Below are 20,958 nucleotides of genomic sequence, written 5' to 3' on the forward strand. Positions count from 1 at the left end.
ACAACATTCTGCAGCTTGACCTGCAGTGATTGTTGATAAAAGGTCTAAAAATGCGTGTTGGTTGTAGCTGCCAAGCTGTTGCTTACTTATCCAGATCCCGCTCACATCCGTGTCTCTATGTCCCCAAACAACTCTTTACACCGGCCCTAATACAGGTATGCATATTCCGTTTGTTCTCCTCACAGACGGGATGAAAAAGTCGAGCTGTCGGCCCGGTTTGGGACGTGCGCGGGCGGCTTTTCCCGTTTTGAAACTGCAAATTAGCTGTAAAAGCAGCCAGAGCATCTCCAAACAGGAACCTTTATGCTGGCTGAGATCTAACCCTCTGATGTTGTGACTCGCAACTTTTCCCATATTAACTCTCTAACTTCTGCTTCAGTTGTGAGTCCAGCGCCACCATGAGGAGGGAGCTGGTAAATGAGCTGATGTGAACAGGCAAATAGTTTAAAAAGCACCTAATTTTATTATGTAAAACGTCTGAAAAGGAGGATTAACTGGTGAAGGATGCTTGGATGGAGACAGTCATGCAGTTTGTTTTTTTTCTCATTTCTGTTTTTATGAGGCAAAGAGCTGCACAAAGATCTGATCATTTTTTAATCTTCTTTATTAAATACTTTATTTATTTTGTCATGTTTTAGTGCTTTTATTAGTTTTGTCAAGTTGTAACTAAAAACTAAAAGCATCTTTGTGTAGAACACAGCTCTACTTTTTCAAATATCATTGTAGTTTTGTGGTTTCTGCAACTTTTTTGAAGTTTTTAAGATGTTTCCTTTGGCAAAACCTTAATAAGAAGTAACAGTACTGTTTTTTTTGTTTTGTTTTTTGCTTTTAGAATTTCGTGATGGGAAGATATTAAACATTTTTACCAAAGCATATCGCCTCTGTAATGAGGTGTATAATAAAAATGTTAATAAATGTCTATTTGGCAGATTTGAATTGGTGAGGAGGTGCAGGCACTTAATATGTAGCCTGGTTTAAATGCAAACTACTGCATTTTTTTGTACTATAGCGCACACTAGATTATAGGGGACTCCGTCAATGGTGTATTTTTAAACCTATGTCATATATAAGGTGCATTAAGCCAGAAAAGAGCCTGTCGGTCAGTCAGACTCTGAGACTGCGTTTGACAGGCTACACATTAGACACGTTAGTGTATGCACGACACCTGTTACACCCAACCTTGTTTGCAACACATAACAAACAGGCTTATATAGCTAAAACAAACGTTAATGTGACTCCATATGTCACAACCAGAATTATTCCATAAATAAAACGCTCCAAATTATAAAATGCAATGTTCATTTTGGAAAAAGTTTAGGCTTTTTCGTGCGGCTTATACAGTGAAGATACAGTGATAGTACTTTTTGCCTTGTGCTTTTGTTAAGTAGCTGTTCCCTTGTGGGAATATTTTGGTCCCCTCTCAAAAGTGCAGTGTGAAAACAAATACAGGTTTATTTGTCCTGCACAGTCATAATTTAAAATGCTCCACTAAACAAAGAGCCTTTCGGCAGTAATTACAAATGAAAAGATATAGTCATAAATTATATATATTTTTTCAAATCTTAGCACATCAAAAACTGAAAGAGAAGAGTGCAGATTATGATGTGCGCCCTTATGCTAAAAAGCACCTTTTTAGCCAAAACTGAAGCAATACTGGAGTAAGTTTGGTCATCAAGGTGCCGAACACTTCAAAAATCCGTTTTGTTCATAATAGAAAGCCAATCTTAAATTTTAGTTGAGTCTCCGATTTGCTGTGCAGCAGGAACTAAATGACCCGAGGGGCATTTTCCACAAATGTTATCACGACGTCTGCTCAAACCTGAGACACTGGAAGCTGAGTTTTTAAATCAGCCCGGCGTCATTTGTGCAGGTCACTGAGTCAGCTGTGCTACACCTCCGGCGCTGCACGCTCACAGATGATGTTCGCTGGATAATTCAGAGCTCATCTGCCTCCGTACGGTCGAGTCTGTCTTCATTGAGCTGTCTGATGGAGCTGAATGATTACAGTTATTGGGGGGGGGCTCTTTAATAGAGCTGTGAATCATTACCCTTCACAGGTGCTTCAGTTGCTGTCCTGCTTTCAAAAACACATCTCTGGTTGAATGCTTCCTTAAAGAGCTATTTTTCTGAAGATGGAGGACAGATATAAAGAAAGTTGAGCTTAAAACGGTATATTTGAGTATTTCTTTATGGGCAAGATGAAAAAAAAGCCATTTGAACAAGATCAGATAAGTGACAGAAAATAAAAATAGATCCATGAACATCTTTGTTTTCCTCGTCTGAGCTGGCATCTGGCTCTGAGCTGTAAGGCTGAATATCTCTATTGCTCGCCATTTTTGTTGCAGGAGTAATGTTAGGTTGGAGGTGCTAGGGGCTGTAAGCTAGCAGGAGACGGTGTAAACAGAGAGCTCTCGGCAACAAGAGGGGGATAGGGTTACTTTATGCCAACAGTCAACTCAGGAGAATTTCTCAACTGCAGAAAAAAGTTGTTGTTTTTTACCAAAAAAAATAAAAAAGGCAGAATACCTTATAAATAGATCAAAAGAGGATTTGAGTGGGTTGGATGTGGCTTCGCTGGTTTCCATGACGATGTTTGGGTCATGTCCAGGTATGACTGAGACTAACTTATTATTAAAGGGATGAGTAATTGCTGGAATGAAAATAGTGTAAGACATTACTTATGACTTTTACTGAAAGCAAATTGGATAAAGCACATAAACCAACCCGAAATGCAATTATTCAAAGCAGGAGGCATTAAGTGATTGAAAAAATATATATATTACTGTGTTTGGATCACTTAAACGTCATTGTTGTGTTGCTAAAAAGTGCGTTTAGTGGTACTTCTTTCAGAGGCAACATCCGTCTTGTTCGTCGCAGGATGAGGTGTTTGTATTTCTTGAAACAGGTTGGGACATGTGTCATGGCCGTGTAACAGGTGCTTTAAAATGAGTTTGACTGATTCAAAAATAATAAACAGATTAGTGGACAAACAAATATCCTCTTCAGTTTGAGCCTTAAAGTGAAGACACTGAGAAGAGGAGGATTAACGGGCTTTGATTCTACCAGAGGAGAAGGTGTCGTCTGCACATTTCAGCATGTCGCTCTAATCCCGTCAGCTTTCTGCGTGCGTGTCTGTGTTAAATCTCGGTTTTCTGCTTAATGCCCGGCTCCCCGGCTTTGATGGAGCCGTGGATGTTGAAGCTAAATCTTCCGTCGCCACTGCAGAGAAATGCTTTATCAGCAGATGAGTCACTGGAGTAAACCCAGCTCGTCCTCGTGCGTTTGTTTTCATGCCAGCTGCTTTGAGCGTGGAGCCGTCCTCATCTTCTGCTCGGCGTGAGGAGGATGTTTGACTGCTCTGTCTGAGCGCATGACCTTCATTTGAAATCAATAGACGATAAAAAAAAGAAGACAAAAACACATACAAACATTTCTCTTCATCTTCAGATTTGGAGCAGTTGCTTTAAAATGTATTGCCTAAGGGTTTTTATTGATTTTTCTTTAAAAGTGGGTCCTATCCTGGCACTGATTCATCTTTCATTTTTAACGCCACTGATTGGCGTCTCAAATCTTTTGATCTTTTTATACATTTTCTGTATTATCTCTCTTAGCATCTTCTCCTGTTCTATGCTGCATTGTCAATCACATAGCCAAAACAGAAAACTAAACTTAAAAAAAAAAAGGATGCCCTTGAATCCAAACTTTTTAAGCTATTTTAGTTGTTCATGAATTATTGTACAATGAGGCAATGTTTTAACAGTGTGTTTCTCTTCTGTGCCTTTTAACGCATCGTAGAAAACCTTTTCAATTAAACAATTTTGTCAGGATGGTTGTAAAGTAAACTTAACTGCAGAAAATGTTTGATTTGTTTCTTTGTATCAAATCTCTCTGGGAAAACATTTTTTTTTTACCTTTTTAGGATCTTTATTTGTAAAGAACATCCATTTCTAAATACCATGTGCATGCAGAGAACATGCAGTTCACATGGACCAGTATACGGGACATGATTTTTTTTAAATGGCATGCATATGTAAGGAACGTGCAGTTGTACGGAACATGAATTTGCAAAAAAACATGAATTTAAAAGGAAAATGCATTTATGAAGGACCTGTAGCGATTTTTCCATTTGTAAGGAACCTCTAATTTCTGGGGAGGACGTATTCGTAGCGACATGCATTTGTTGGTTGGGCCCAAAAAAGTGTAAAAAGAAAAGAAAATACATTGGTTTTTGTGGATAATGAGCAGTCTCTCTCTGTTGGTGGTTGTTTCCTTCATGGTTCTTTAACCACACCTCAAATTTTCTTTTGGGACAAGTCACTGAACTCCTAAGTCAAGTGGCACACCTTCTTTTAAACAAGAGAATTTGTGAAACCTTTCTTGATATGTTTAAACCTGAATAATTTATCTGTACTTACATTTTAAAATGATCGTAAGCATCTTTAATGTTTGCCTTTCTCAAACCGAGACCTAAAAATAATGTTTGCGCTTGTTTTGTCATAGTGGTTTTTCTCCTTAGAACAGCCCTTTAGGAAAAACAAACTCAGAGTCAAGTCTTTTTTTCCTTTCCTTGTTCTTAGACGACCACTCTGATTGGTTTGCTGAAGACGGCCCGTTTGCTTCGGCTGGTTCGAGTCGCCCGTAAGCTGGACCGGTATTCAGAATACGGGGCTGCCGTCCTCATGCTGCTCATGTGCATCTTCGCCCTCATCGCACACTGGTTGGCCTGCATCTGGTATGCAATCGGTAATGTGGAGAAGCCATACCTGGAGCATAAGATCGGCTGGCTGGACAACCTGGGGGTCTCCATAGGTACTTCCAGACAGGAATTCCATGAAATTCCACCTTTAGAACAGACGCTTAGTTCTATTTGATTTCCAACAGGAAAAAAGTACAACTACAGTGACCCCAACTCAGGCCCCTCCATCAAGGACAAGTACGTGACAGCGCTGTACTTCACCTTCAGCAGTTTGACCAGCGTGGGCTTTGGGAACGTCTCCCCCAATACCAACTCAGAGAAGATCTTTTCCATCTGTGTCATGCTCATTGGCTGTGAGTCACTGAGTTATTGCACCCTCAGGTTTTTCATCCTTGAATCGCAGAAAGCTCTGTAATATTTGAGAATAGATGAAGTCTAAAAGCATATTTGTGAAATATGAACAATTAGATCATAAAGATAAAGTAAGAAAATGTTGTACAAACATAATGAAAATGGAATTGCAAAGTCAGGATAGAGCACTAAAATAATACAACAAACGCACAGTGCTGGAAATACAAGTATATAATTCTGTGTTCAGTGCAGCTTACCTCAGATACAAATAACAAAAGGCTGAGAAAGAACGTAAAACCGTGAAGGTGCCTCATGATTGTCAGCAGGACAGTTGGGTACAAGACCACAGATGCAACAGAGTTCACATCAACAACTTTTTTTGCTTTTTTCTTTCTAATGTAGTTATAGTTTAACTTGTAAGTGTGAGTTCAACCAAAGACGCATATCATAAGTCACTTGGCATCCAGACTAGTTGCGCCCACAATAGCCTTTGTGGTAGGAGGGCGAGTTCAAACTCCAATCAGCAATAAATACTCTTTAAATTCTTTATCAAAACTCTGTTTTATTCAGAATTTTCAATTTGCGATTTCAAAAAAACTCCTTCCTCCTCACTGTCACTGTCTCCAAGAGGCTGAGACTACAGGTGAGCACAGATTGGGAGGGAGGAGTCGTGATACAAGTCAGAATTCAGTCTTATAATAAAAATAAGAAGTACAAACTATAATATGGACACTAAAAACTTAAAATATGGTTTTAATTTGATAAATTTGATATTCTACACTATAAATTAAACTGGATGTGGCTCCAAAAACTCCCAAAGTTTTAATAAACTCTATTAACTGCTATCTTATGGTACTTCTCACCAGCTCTGATGTATGCCAGCATCTTCGGGAACGTGTCCGCCATCATCCAGAGGTTGTACTCGGGCACCGCCAGGTATCACCTTCAAATGCTTCGGGTCAAAGAGTTCATCCGCTTCCACCAGATCCCCAACCCACTGAGACAGAGACTGGAGGAGTATTTCCAGCACGCCTGGACGTACACCAACGGCATCGACATGAACATGGTACGAAACCACCGTTTTTGCCCATGAGGCTTTTGAAGTTAGTTTCCTTTTATTTCTGTTGGGTTTCTGTTGAGTTCCAGCCATCCGTTATCACTGCTGTGTGGTAGTTGTAGCCACCAAGGGAAAGCCATAGTTCTTGTAAATGCGTTGGGTAAGTGGGCTTTTCGTGAAACTGCTCTTGGAACTTATCAAAGTTTGTCTCTTTCATGTCGGCCTCATGGCAAACGGAATGACTCCACCAATCTGGTAAGAGCAGGAGGTACATGTCCCAATTGAGCTGCTGTGTTTCTGAATGTCCTGCTGTGGTAGACCACCATAGTGGAATGCTTTTAGCATGGTTGTTGTTTTTTCATTCCAAGTACAAACATCATCAAATGCAAAATGTGAAACTTTTAATTTTTTTTTTTTTTTGTGAGGATGCATGTTTCAGGTCATTCCAGTATTTATTAATTTGTTTGCTGTTTTTTTATTTATTTTTTATTAAAGTGTAAATACAGGTTTGCTCATAAGTTTGCATTCTGGAATTATAAACAATTGTCACACATTAACACTCACTTGCTAATCATTGAAGAATATTTAGACTTTTCTCAAACTATGAGGTACCTAGTAAAAGCATTAGAAACCACTTCAAATCAAAAACAGTTACAGCTTTGTAAATTAGAAATTTGGTGGATTTGGTGTTAGTCTGTAGAACTCAAGTCTTGAAAACTGTGATTGAAAACTTCTCTATCAAAACTTTTTGGTGCTGCAGCTTCACAAGAATTTGCGGAGAAGTGTATTTTTGCTCATTCGCTCCGCTGAAGCCTCACCTGCTTTCCAAACGTTTGTCCATCTTCATCGTTTGTGCAGAGCAGCTGCATCCAAGTTCTTGAAATTTAAGAAACGTGAAATGTTGTGATGTTAGCAGCACTTCCTGTAATTACCCTTCTCCCCCTCCAGTGGGAGAATTATCTGTGTGTTGTTTCTATCTTTCGTTCCTAAAACCAGCGACAGTGGTTATAATTTAAAAACTGGAACGATTTTAGTTGGTGATCCCAACATCATCGAGGATGTCTGTGTGGACAACAGGTCAATTTTCTAGATTTTGTCTTCTTCAACAGTCTTTTTCTTGCTTTCAAGTAGTTCCAAAAAGCAGCCAGAGTTAGTAAACTTTTGAGCACAACTGTGAAGCCACTTCATGAATGGACTCCAGGGTGCATGCTTTAGCCGGAGACGCCCGGCCCTCCGTGTTTCCCCGCAGGTCCGGGTAATCGTCTCTCACTGGCACACTTGCATGCGGCCTGCCTCCAGGGCTGTTTGCATGAAATCTGTGTATTCAAACAGCTGCCTGTGAAATTCCTGCGGCACCACAGACAGAGTGAGTCACGCCCGTAGGAGTGGGCAGAGCCTGGCGGGGCCCTGCCAGCTCGCTCTCCCACCGTGGGAGGCTTGGCGGGCGAGCTCGACAGCGGCACCTGCTCCTGCCAAATGTTCTTCAGACTTTCCCTTTTTTTCTCTCTCTCTTTCAAATCTGATAACGTTTTGTTACAAGCAACAAAGACGGCTTTGTCGGAGCCTGAGAAGCCGTTTCTTTTTTGCACGGCTCCAGTCATTTGATGTGTGAAGATGACGAAGATACGAAAAGTGTCTTCTTGTTTCCAAATGTCACTGACGTGTCCTCCAAGCTCTTTTCCTTCCAGAGCCTGAAAATGTGCTCCTTTTGCCACAGTCTGTTCAAGCTGTGCAGGATTTTTTGGCTGTCTGCATTTTTGCACAACAAAAATTGTAGTAAATTTGGTTTTTGAAAAACCTCTCAAAAAAGGTTGATGTTAAAACCATTTCTGCAGCTTTTTTCTTTGATCTCTTATTTTGAGAAATGATTGCCTTTAAATCCTTTTTGCTTTAGTTTTCACTGAACAAAAAAAATAGACCTGTAGATATTTTTTTTATGATCTTTTTCTAGACATTTTTCGTTTTTTTTCCCCCTTAGATTTTCTAGAGCTTCTTACCTAGTTTGAGTTAAACATTTTTTCTTGATCTGCTAGTTACTCTTTTTAGGGATTTTCATGTCTTCACTGCAAGTGTATTTTTTAAGTTATTTTCCTTTCATCTTTATTTTGCTAAAACTGAATAATTTGCTTTTTGAAAAGCAAATCTTAAATCCCAGTTTTACCTATAGGCAAATTAATCTGCCAAAATCTTTATTTGTTGTCTTTTTTTCCTTATTTTAACCCACATTTGCCACATTTCTGATATTTTTGTTTTATATCATACATTTGAAGTTAATTTGACTGAAATTTTGGCCAATATAAATGATGATGGGTAGATTTTTTGCAGTGATACAGGTTTTTTTATGTTTCTGAACTAAAAAGAAAAAGAAAAGCTGCTGCTGCTGAAAGGAAAAAGCTAAAGCTAATAAAAAAACCCAGATGAGCTGTCATCAGTTTCTCAGACAGGAATACTCTCTGGACCAACTTTAACTTGAGACTTTTTTAACGTAATAACCAGTCATAACCAGTGTGTTGTTCTTCTGGTTTGGTTAATCATTTTCCAGCATTCTTTAAGTTTAACCTGTGTAGCTGCAAAGAGGCTCACAGAATGTCAAACCTGATCTGTGTGTGAAATTCTGCAGCTCTGTCTGGGCCCTAGATTATTCTGTTTTGAAAAACGGAATGAACACAAAATTTCTCTAAAATGCTCTAGATTTGATACAAATGTATAAAAATAAAAATAAATCACATTTTTCTTGAGGTCTCTCACTGTCCTAATCTGTACCTCGCTCCCAGGTGCTGAAGGGTTTCCCAGAGTGCCTGCAGGCGGATATTTGCCTCCATCTCAACAAGAGCCTCCTCCAGGGTTGCAAGGCGTTTCGTGGAGCCACCAAGGGCTGTCTGCGGGCGCTTGCCATGAGGTTCAAGACCACCCACGCTCCTCCTGGAGATACTCTGGTCCACTGTGGAGATGTGCTGACGGCTCTCTACTTTGTGTCCCGCGGGTCCATTGAAATCCTCAAAGATGACATCGTCATGGCCATCCTGGGTGAGTTTACACCTCAAGGGTTGTCCTTTGGGTTCAGCACCATCGCTGCAAAGCAGAAACTAAACAACTTCCCAATAATGGATTTCCTTTTCCAGGTTTTTTTTCAAAATTATTCCAAACAGATGTCATAAAAAATATTACTATGGTAAAGAATATTAGAAAAAATGATCACATTTTTGCCCATCTTTGGGCAGGTCAATTAAAGACCTGAGACCTTTTAGGAAACCTCCTCCCCAACAGTTTTCACCTCCTTGTTTGTCCACAAACTGTCAGGTTAGGTCAGACTGCAGCGCTGCTGCGGCCACAAACAGCATGTGCAAACTGACGAAGCATCCATCACGAGCCTCCTTATCCTAAGATCTCCTCATTAGCCTCGTTGACGAGCGTCTTTGATAATAATTCAACAAGAAAACCACAGAGGATGATACTCCTGCTCCTTTGCTGGAACTCGCCCCCTTTAGCATAAAAGCAGGTGGGCCAGCTAAAAGCAGGAGGCTCTGGTGTGCCGTGATGTATTATGGATGGCGAGCAGAGATCCCTATTGTGCACCAACTCTCTTAACATGAAAAAAGGGACAGAAAGGAGTAGGAGGACACCAAAGTAACAAGTTCTGTTTCCATTAAATTAAAAAAAGAAAAGCTGAGAGAAAAGAACAGAGACTGAACAGACGAAAGCGGATCCTCAATTTCTGCTCATGACATGGTTCAGAAATGTCTCATCCCCTCTGCTGGCAGGTGTTTTCTGCCAAGCCGTTTCCTTTTTCCCACCATTTCTATGTAGTCCATTAGATGCAGTGAAAGCTTGTGACACAACAGGGTCACCATGAAGAACAACTGTGGATGCTGAAGTTACACACTTTCTGCAAGTCTGCAAATTCTCTCCAAGAGCTGCTGCGGTTTATTCCAGTCCTTTCACTCAGTGCCCTTTTACTATTTCACACATTAAGAACTGCTTTAAGATGGGAAATTAGCTTTAAATTAGACAAAGATTAGATTATTCATGACAACCAGAGTCTCGAGTCATAAAAGTATCAGATCTGTGCTGACCAGTTATTATAGCTTTTTTTATTTGATTAGGTAAAGTTAAGATGGAACAGACGACATGAAATGCTTGTTTTCATCTTCATTCTGTATGATGAATTAATAAAAAATAAAAAAAGAATATGCCCAAAACAAAGAATTGCTGTATAAAACTAGCCCAAACAGAACTGGGATGCTCCATTAAAAAAACTGCATTTTTCATAAACCTTTTGTAACTTAAATCACGCTTCAGCAGTTTGTAAAGTTGTTAAATGTTTATCCTTGCTTGTTGTGATCCTTTTCTTATTTGATGAATTTATATCGCATGTTATAAATGTGTCTGACTGAGCTTTTCAAACTTAAATAACCCAGAGATTTAAAAAAAAAGAAGAAAAACTATATGCAGTGCACTAAGTAACCACTTGGGGTTTGTTGCACAAACGGGTGACCCTAAAAATGTCATATATTTTTAGAAATAGACCAAAGAAATTCCTAACAAAAAGTCTTTTGATAACAATTATTAAAAAATAACTCACTAGTCTTGTTGATTTCTGGACATTTTCAGAAGGCCCAGGGTTCTGTGATGTCATATCCTGCCAAGCTATATATATAAAAAAAAGGGAAGATAGTTTTTATTAATTGATTTTCCAGAAATGAAAAAGCTGTGATGCTAAGTACTGACCAGATAACCTAAAAACTCGTGTAGTGGCGCATGAACGCGACAGTTTTGAACATGGAAGCCCAAAACTCACACATACGCACATTTACATGGACCTTTCATTAGGAGCCCGGTCTAAAAGTAGCACCAGACTTTCGGATTGTAACTTATTTAAACATGAAATACCAAGAACCACCAGTCTGTTTTCTTTTTAAGCTGACACAGAAGCGTAAAATGGTCTAACTATAGAATATAAAACAAACTTGCAGTTTAATCCCCAAAACATTGATTAACCGTGACGGAATTTGGTGATGTCATAGCCTACCAATACAGCAAGACAATGAAATATTTAAATCAGCTTTTTTCTATTCATCAGCTCTTGTTCTTAATGTATTCCTTATTGAAAACAGTTAAAATAGGGTTAGGGTTAGGATACGTCACATAAATCCGAAACACTCACTCGTTTCAACAAGTAATTTATTTAAGACGCACATGGGAGAGAATAACAATGACGATGGGTGGAAATGTGATGGAAAAGAGGCCAAAAATGACATGTAGTGATATATGTCCTAAGTAAAAAACAAAACAAAAAAACAACAACTTCTAATTGCACCAGGATTAAAAAACAGTATATATTGTGAAAATTAAGTCACATAGCTTCAGACCTGCTGTTTTTAACGTCTGAGTTTAAACACAATCTTTAGAGACAATAATGTCTTCAAACATTTCATTTAGACGTAAATTTTTTATTATGAATATAACTCAAATGACTTAACTTTTTTTACAAATGTCTAATTAGCAGCTTTGTGACTACGTTGATGTTCATTTAAAAATGTAAAAAAACTTTTTAGGCTTCATCCGATTTTAAAATCGATCTGGTGTCGTTTCATACAATGCTTCCCCCAAAGGAGCACTTGTTGGAAATGCATATTTTTGGAAGGTTTACTTTGCTTTCTAAAGTGCAGTGTGAAAGCAATCCAGTAGAAAGTGTTGCTCTTTTTTTTTTTTTTCTGCCATTTTACGCGTACGCTTAAAACTTGTTCTTACAATTTTCACCTGAAAAGATGTGAAAACGAGTTGAGGAACATGACAAATCAGTTCCTCCTTTTCTCAGATAACATCTGGTACTCGTCCGACAGAAGAGCTCAGCCTGGGCAGATTAGTCGTGTTCATGTCTGAGTATCAGCATCCGGCAGATCCGAGTGTAATTCAGGATTTTACAGAAACATGAACAGGCATCCTGATGCTCTGTTTGTTTGCCCACAGCTGACTTGACTGATGCAGGCGGCAGAGGAGGCGACATCTGATCACAAGTGGTCACTTGAGATGCTGGTGTAGATGCATTGAAACACCAGCTGTTAACTGATGCTCTCAGAGCTGTCCTCTGGCGCTTGGATCAAGTTGGGCTCATCTTATCGGCCGCTAAAACCGCCTCTTTGTTTTATTCCTCGGATTTGCAGCTTAGTGCTTTGGCAGAAGCAGCCTTGCTTTTCACTTTTTTACACTTCCTGGGTTTTGTTGAACTGCAGAGTTTCCACAGTAACTAAAATGCTTTAAGCTGAATTAAATGGACTCCAGAATCCATATACACTGCATGTGGAAGAAAGTTCATTTGTAGGACTAAACTATTTTCTCGCCTTCCTTACCTTCCTCATCTTTTCTTCTTCTTTTTTTTAAGTTTATGTTTCTGGGTTGTTATTCATTGTCTCTTATCTTCTTATAGACGTTCCAATGTTTTTAGTTCATCTCCTCCCTTGAACTTTGTTCCAGATGCTGACATGGCACTAAAATTTTCTCAAACATTTCTGAAGAAATATTTTAGATTCTTATCGAACAAAGTTGAGAGTTTTAGTGCATAAAGTTTGAATCATCTGTCAGGCAAAATTAGCTTAGTCCAGATAAAAAGGGGCACTTGAATTAACAACATAGTTTTCTGGAAAAAAAAGTTATTTTGGTCTGGGTAGTGTAAGTTACATACATTATATTAAATCAAAACAATCTTTATGTAGCACTTTTCATACTTGGTAACACAAAGTGTTGTAAATATGACTCTTATTTCACTCAATGTGCCCTACATTTATGATGTACATGATTGCCAAAAAATACAGTATCCTTGTGTCTCAAATGTTCCATTGGTTTTTGGGTTCTCTTGTTGCCGCGGTTACTAGCATCTCTTTGGCGTTTCACAAATGATTGGTTATTAAGTGCTCATTTATGTCCTGGTTTGTTACTGCTGCAACAAAAACGTAGTTTTTCTGTCCTAAGACAGATATTCCAAGGATTTTGTCTTTTTCCACCTGCTTCTCCTTCAATCACTGCTGCAGTCATAGGTCTACCTTGTTTGTCTTCTGTCCTGTCCTCTATGACCCCAACCTGCCACGGCTCCTAATAAGTCTGGTACTGCTGGACGCTTATTTTTAGTTCAGTATGGGGGTCACTCCACACCCTTTGGATGTAATGCGTTGATCACTTTATCATTCGCTATATCAAGTTTCACCCCTCTGGCAATTTCACATTTCTTGGATTTATTTTGGTGCAGTCAGACGTGCTTTTTGTTTGTTTTTTTAATAATGCATTGTGTTCTGCGTCCTGATTGGCTGTAGATAATTGTCAATCAATCTCAAGTTCCTGTACAGGATTTAGTTTGATTTTCTAATTTACAAAAAACCTTCAATTGAAAGTTGGTTTCATTCTATAATACTGGACTTATTTTCTATGAAGGTTTGAACTTTGAGAATTTTAGCAAGAGAAAAAGTGGAAAAATGTTCAGGCCTGTCTGAGAAAAGTGCAGCCCTATAACATCTAGAATAATTGTAATAAAAAATAATAAAGCTGACTACTTTCAGGATTTCCACTATCAGGTTATTTTTAGAACGTAGCTCCTACGCTAAACAAGGTGACACTGTCTAGACAATTATAACAATCTTCCTTGATGGATCTGGGCTGAATTGTTTTATTTTATAGAATACTAGACGTGAATTGGATTAAACCAATTGTAGAGTAGTTAATCTAGTCTGTTTTCTTGTGTAGCAACTTAAGACAACCTCAGTTTTAAGCTAGAGCTTTATAAATGGAATGATTTTCTTATTTTTAAACCCACCCATGATCTCCTTCCCCAGGTAAGAATGATATCTTCGGCGAGATGATCCACATCTACCCTAAACCGGGGAAATCTTGTGCGGACGTGCGCGCCCTGAGCTACTGCGACCTGCACACGATTCAGAGGGAGGAAATTCTGGAGGTGCTGGACATGTATCCGGAGTTTGCCGACCATTTCTTCAACAACCTGGAGCTGACCTTTGATCTGCGAGACGAGAACAGTAAGGTAATTAACTGGAGGGGGACCACTCCCTCTTTCTCCGATCAAAGAGGCTCTAAAGTGGACTAAGTGCTTTTATGTCCAATCAGCTTCACTAATTCTTTCTCTGCTCTGAAAGAGACCATTAAGCTGAATTAGCTTAGTTTGTCTGCCAAACCTCTTCCTGATTATTTCCTCTCAAGGCTTCTTTGATGAACTCTTACAGACCATAACATCCACAGATTTAAAAATGGGGAAAGATGTTTTGATCTGTCAGAAAAAGGTGTTTAAGCTGCAAAGGTAGAAATGGTGGGAATAATGTCACAGATCAACTAATTATAGTTTCGTGAGGGAAAAAATGATGTAAACCCATAAATACTTTTGATATATCTATAAAAAAAAGAGCCATAAGTGTTCTTCTGTGGATAATTTTAGAAAAAGATCTGTCTCCGCGTGTCGGTAGGAAGCAGATTTAAAATTCAGAACACGTACGAGGAACCAATTGTTTAATATAAATCGTGTGTTTTTCAGGCACAACCAAACACGGCTGACATCAAGTGTCGACGAAGAGTTTCATACAAAAGGAAATCCTCCTCAGGTCAGACACACTCATCCTTCACCGACATGCTGATTCATGTTCTGCACCCTCATTTTCAAAATAAAAGGATCAAGACACTGTTGACCGTCCAAGATACAGACCATTGGACCCCTCTGTGGTTTCAAGTTTATCCTCTTGTACTTTGTACAAAACAACAGCATTGTGATAAAATCATACATATAAAAAAACGTGTTTTCTATTAAATAACATCTCATTATTTAACCAAAATGTAAAAAAAAACTGTTGTCCATACAAAGACCGAGTTTGCATTATTCCCCTACCCCTCTGGCTTCTCCCTATTGCTCCAATTGTTGGGGCATTTGAAGCTGTAGTGGTGTCCTAACTTGTTTTATTAAAGGGTAGCCATCGTGGCTTAGGGCTGGCTATCTCTCCACCAGGAGGGGGATGTTGAAAATAATTTCTTCACATGGGTGCGCTCTGAAGCACAGAAGTAATGACTTTTTGTTTTAGCGTGACTTTTATATAACCAATGTTGTGCATTATCTGAGCACTGCCAGCTACGCTCCAATGTAGATGACCGGCGACTGTTGATGACGTCATCTAGTGGTGGTAACATGCAGATTTGAAGACACTATTTTTCCATAACTCTATACTTGGAGGGCTTAATGTAGGGGAGGCAATCTGATCAAGTATCTGATGAGTATCTCAGAATTGAACAGCTTCTAGATTCACCTTTAGCTTCATTAACTTTCAGTAATTAATTCCTGCATCATTTGAGTTGAACCTAGCTAACCCTGACCCTCTTAGCCCTCCTTTTAATGACTAAATACAATAACTAGGCCATGGCGCCTTCAAGCACTCCTAGGTGTAAAAAAATTACATTAAGAAAATCTTTTTGATTAACTCCGCATTCCTACCTTTTATAAAAGTTACGTACAGACTTGTCTTGTTTTTTCATTTGCCTAAATTTGGAGTTGGGTGGAGTAAACTCCAGTCAAGATGGCCGATCCACTTCAGGCTTTGTTCTTGGCCGCTCAGAGTCCTTAGGGTCATTTCCAGTGTATCTTTTAATGTCTGTATGGTAAAACATGCAGACATTTTTTTAACATGTTGTTGTACAGCCTGATGGCTGAAGTTGTTTTTTTTTCACACCAGCACACAAAGTCAGAGATGAGCCCCCTGTACTCCTGCTCGACCCCCCCCCCCCCCCCCCCCGATACACAGCCCACAAGAGAAGAACCTCTGCAGGTGACAGTTTACAGGGTGAACAGGAGTGGGGAGAGCACAGTGCCATGAGGTGCCCCCGCGCTGCAGACCACCACATCAGACACACAGCCTCACAAACTGTGGTCTGTCTGTGAGGTAGCTGTTGGTCCAAGCAGAGATGTTGGTCCACGCCTGCAACCTCCAGCTTCCTCCTCAGCAGTGATGGCTGGATGGTGTTGAAAGCACTGGAGAAACAAAAAAAACATGACTCTCACAGGGCTCCCAGGGGACTCGAGGTGAGACGGGGCCCGATTCCTGGTCGATATGCAAACTGCAGCGGATCCAGTGCTGAGCTCACCTGGATAGTGGCTGAGGATGATCCTCTCCATGGCCTTCATCAGGGGGGAGGTTAAGGCGGTTCGGCTCCGTTTGTCATTTATTAAATGCATGAGTAATGAGGAGAAGGTGACATGTTCTCACCTCTTTGTTTGTCTTGGTGTTTGAGAAACCGTGTAGTCCTCTACATTTTCAAATTCATTGCAGATGAATAACTTTGTGTGTTTAAATATGAATTCTATTTGGACTTTTCTTTTGTTTTGTCTCCTGAGACATGATGCTCCACCAGAACATGTAGATGTCAGTTTATGGTTCAGACACTTGAACTATTGAGGTTCATTGTCTTAAAGTCAGTACAGGAGTATTAAATTACGATCAGCTGTAAAGGTGCATTCTAGGTGACTCATCTGAGCTTTGGTTGTGAGTCATGCACGTTTCCACTGTTGGTTGAGTCAGCTGGCCAAACTTCCACATGTACTTCTTCAAACAGGATTAATACCGGCTCCTTAAACCATGGAAGCAATGAGAACATACGTCATCATTTTAAAATTTTCAGTTTGGTTTTATTTTAGTTTCCTAGAATCAGAAAAACAAAAAACGGTCTCTTTACCTTTGAAGACGTGTAGAAGCCATATTGAATCTTTACATTTTGTCCAGCTGATGTCGCTGTCTTAATATCATTTTTATAGACACAGACGATGTGTTTCAAAGGGATTTTGATCACTGCTACAGTAAGAAGAAAATTCTGGATTGATGGTGTAAATAAAAAAAATAACAACTGTCTGCAAACATATATAAGTAGCATAACAGCCAGATCATTCTGCCGTTACCTCAGATTCAAGGATCAGGCTAAAACACTTTAATTTTTTTTAAGTAAAACATCCAATATTTATATTGAAGTACTGAAGTATGTTTGGGACTTATCTATGTAGTTTTCTGCAGAATTATAATGCAAAGCACTTTATAAAAAAGTATCATTTTGATATTCTGTTCTAAAATAGTTATAAAGGAACACCAAACAATCAATCTTGAAGAGTGACTGAGGAGAAATATTTGTCATAGATGAGAAAGTTGTTGAATCTCATTTAAGGTCCCACTCCAATCAGCTTTTGATCTATTTTCAAAGCGTTTCCAGTGGTCTTTTCATTATGATTATGCGGTTTTTAGCCAAAATCTAAAAAAAATAGTGGTTTTCTAGGATATAGTTTCTGCAGCGCAGCAGTAGTTCATTAGAAATTTACCTCTGCATTGTGGGAGGAACTGGTGGAGCGGAGAAACCTCGCCCCCTTTCCAAGTTTTAGATTGGAGTGGAGCAGGAAGCTTGTAGCCCGCCCAGTGGGTTTCTACGTCACTAATATGATCTTTTTAAAACAGGATGTTTTGTCAAAACAAATGATAAACAATTTGAGTAAAGAAATACTCAGAAATGTAATTTTGAGCTGTATGTTATCAGGTAAATCCCACAAGAACATGTTCCGAACACCCAAAACAGTCTTTGGAGCTTTTGGAGCTTTTATTAGAAGTGAAGGAGTTTTCATCCCGACGGTCTGACCTCCACGCAGCTGCATTCTCTGCTTCAATTCAGGCAGCGCTGATCGGTCGCCATGGTTACGGGCCATCCAAATACAGTGTCGCCACTTGTCAATGTAACGTGGAGGGTTTCAGTCCAGCCGCTGTCAGCCATGCAGGACTGTGAAGTTGTGTGGAACATTGGGGGGGATTTATTTCCCGCCTCAGCTGCTGTTAACGTTGTTTGTCCTCACTTCAGGCCCGAGGCTAAACACAGACGGTCTGCTGTCAGGGATAATGAGGAGGATCTGCCGCCCCAGAGGAGGCTCCAGCACAGAAGCCTCTGTTCTCCCCGCTGATAACCGTTTCTCCCCGCAGGATCCCACAAGGAGCCCGTGGCCACCTTCTGCGGCGCAAAGCAGAGGCGGCATGCGTACGCCTCCTCATCACCTGAGAACAGGGAGTCCGCAGAGGAGGGGGAAGATGAGGAGGACGAGGAAGAGGAGGAGGGCAGGGAGGAGGAAGAGGAACAGAGGCCCTTGTGTTCTGGTGTTCTGGGCTACCCGGTGGTCCGGGACCACAGCCTGGTAGTTGGGCTGAGCAGCACCGCCGAGGCTCCAGCGGCAGCACAAAGTCAAAACTACAAGGGTGAGAAAAGTTGGATTCCTTTCTTTCCCCTGGTTACTTTTTGACAAATTTGTAAATGTTTACATTTTTTTGCATATCTTTACTATTTATTTTATGGAAAACACTTGGAGGCGTTCTGTTGAATTTGAATTTAAAAAATAAAAAACAGGATGTTCTTTGACTGAAGACTCAAACATTTTAACAAAATCTGAAGAAAATAATTTAATTTTATATTCTCTTAAAAAAAAAAAAAAATTAGAAAAAAGTCCTGCTTTTCCTTTTAGCCCCGCCCATTTCACCTGTTTTGATTTGTCTCACCCACACACATTGACTCTCGTGAAAAATTTAAATAAAAAGCCTTTTATCTAACAAAAATTAATTTTTAGGTAAAATGATATGCTTTTATTTTGACAGGCAATAGATTGAATCATTTTAAAGCTCTGATGGATTAAAAAAAAACAACCTTATGGAGTTTAATCAGGGTTAGAAACCCATCGACATTTTTTAAGCCTTTTATTTTTGGATATTTCAAAGAAAACTGACCTGACAAGCTCAAAATAATTCATTACATGTTTTTGTGTTACGTTGATTTGCATCATTTCCTGTTGTTCACTTGCTTTCACTCATAACAGACTTCTGCATCAGCAGAAGTATAATCAAACCAATTCTTTAGCATCTTAAGTTGCTGAACTAGAAAATAAAAATTCAGAAGATTTTTTGTCACATCTAAACCATCTAAAAACATTAGATATTAAACTGCACCTTTTAACCTTATTTACTTAAAGGGTGAACAAAAGTGTATTAAAGTTCCTGAAAAGCACACTTATGTGCGTTCAGGCCCCAGCATGACCACTTCCACCTTAAATCCACAGAACTTCCTCCTTTCATCTCTGATGTTTTCTGCTGAGGGTGTAGTGAGCGGCTCAACCAGGAGTTAAGAAGTGTGATGACCCCCACATGTCCCCCTGCAGAGCTCCGCAAGGAGGGCTGGGGGCGTCCGCATCATAAGGGGGGCGCCGAGGACTCCCCCCAGTGCACGGGGCTGCGCGCCACCGAGGACGACAGCGACTCGGACCTAACCTACGGAGAGGTGGAGCATCGGCTGGACCTGCTGCAGCAGCACCTGAACAGGTGAGGGGGATGAAGAGGAGCCGTTTCTGCTGCTGACTCCCTTTCTATTTTTGGAACAGAAACTGCAAAGACGTCACACCGACTCCCATTTAGAAATCTTCAAACAGCATTTTTACAGCTTGGAGAAACGAATCTAAGTTTCTTTAAGCCTTCAAAATAAAAGTTAAGAAAGCATGACCCTCTTTTTTAACCCCACTTCTGTAAACGTATCGGTATCTGTGCATAACTTCCTAAATAGAATAAATATTGTTGTTTTTTTTTCACTTTTCTTTTCCCATGGTTGCATTGAACACAATCTAAGTTCAAAGTCTCCCCCTAGTGTTCAGTGATGATAAAGCATCTTATTTAAGTTTACATTTCTGCTGCCATAATATGAAGTTTTTACATTTTAAAATGTTTAGTTTTATTTTCTATTTCAGATTATAAAAGAACAATTTTTGTGGGAATATTTTTCATTTGGAATAACACTGAATTACCTCCTAATGTCTCCAAATGTGTCACAATGTTGGAAACAAAATAAAATGTTTCTATTATGTCTTATGTTTTATTATGTCTTTTTGAGACATTTTTGACAATGCATAATAGTATTTTTTAAAACTTCTTCCTAACTGTTGCAGTTTAATACAGCAGGTCTGAAAATAAAGTTCTTAAGGAATTAATTACGCATAAAAAGCAATGGAAGTTTTTCTGGTGTCTTTAGAAGTGTTGTTTTGTGGTAATGTTTGACAAATCCTTATTTTTTATTTTTCTAGTTCAAAAAGTTTTTTTTTTCTTTATACTACACAAAAATTCCTAATTAAATGTAAAACTGTACCAGAAAAACTCCATTCAGAGTAGTAAATATTGTCATTTTTTACTGCAAGAATTGATATCAAACTGACTTAAGATTCATGCTACATGAGGTTGAAATGATGGACAAACGTCATCATCCAATCAGCGATGTCCTATAGTCCATGCCGGCCTCTGATTGTGTTTCATTTTTTTTAATGTTTTGATTTCTGAAATTTCTGTAATTGCGTTTTGGTTTCTGGAAATTTGTTTTTAATTTCCGAGTTGTGATGTTCTTTGCATTTTGACTGTTGTTGTGATCTTTCGTATGTTTCTGCGTTAGGTGATTTGTTGCGATTTGTCCTTCAGGGCCTCAGTACAAACCTCTAAACGATCACTCGAAACGTGTTTGTTTTTAAGCAGAAATGTCAAAACTCATTTTTTGAAACATTCCCGTTAAATTAAAGCTTACGAGACCTGTTTTATCCTTTTTTCCTGTTTCTCTGTCATCAGACTGGAGTCTCAGATGACAGCGGACATTCAGGCCATCCTGCAGCTCCTGCAGAGGCAGACTGCAGCCGTCCCCCCCGCCTACAGTACCGTCACATCCGATCCAGAGTACCAGAGCGCCGCTGTCCCGCCGTTCCTCCAGACAACCGTCATCCAGGTGCTGAACCAACGTCCTCCTCGACAACTTTGACCAGAGTTCAGAATGA

General features: G+C 39.5%; 1 protein-coding gene across 8 annotated transcripts in view; it reads left to right on the forward strand.

The window, feature by feature from the left end:
• Window positions 1-20,958, forward strand: part of kcnh7a (potassium channel, voltage gated eag related subfamily H, member 7a) — a 98,109-nt gene that overhangs the window by 74,681 nt on the left and 2,470 nt on the right. For 5 of the 8 annotated variants that reach the window (XM_020710294.3, XM_078932772.1, XM_011484162.4 and 2 more), the window contains 9 exons: window positions 4,578-4,809; window positions 4,882-5,049; window positions 5,914-6,113; window positions 8,879-9,131; window positions 13,928-14,133; window positions 14,638-14,704; window positions 18,095-18,364; window positions 19,315-19,474; window positions 20,756-20,909. In XM_020710294.3, the coding sequence (XP_020565953.1) occupies window positions 4,578-4,809; window positions 4,882-5,049; window positions 5,914-6,113; window positions 8,879-9,131; window positions 13,928-14,133; window positions 14,638-14,704; window positions 18,095-18,364; window positions 19,315-19,474; window positions 20,756-20,909 (1,710 nt within the window). The remainder of the gene's footprint in view (window positions 1-4,577; window positions 4,810-4,881; window positions 5,050-5,913; window positions 6,114-8,878; window positions 9,132-13,927; window positions 14,134-14,637; window positions 14,705-18,094; window positions 18,365-19,314; window positions 19,475-20,755; window positions 20,910-20,958) is intronic. The other 3 variants (XM_020710299.3, XM_078932781.1, XM_078932788.1) reach the window with 1 other exon arrangement.

This window comes from Oryzias latipes, chromosome 2 (assembly GCF_053564925.1).
Source record: "Oryzias latipes strain Hd-rR chromosome 2, Olatipes_Hd-rR_3.1".
NCBI classification, from domain to species: Eukaryota; Metazoa; Chordata; class Actinopteri; order Beloniformes; family Adrianichthyidae; genus Oryzias; species Oryzias latipes.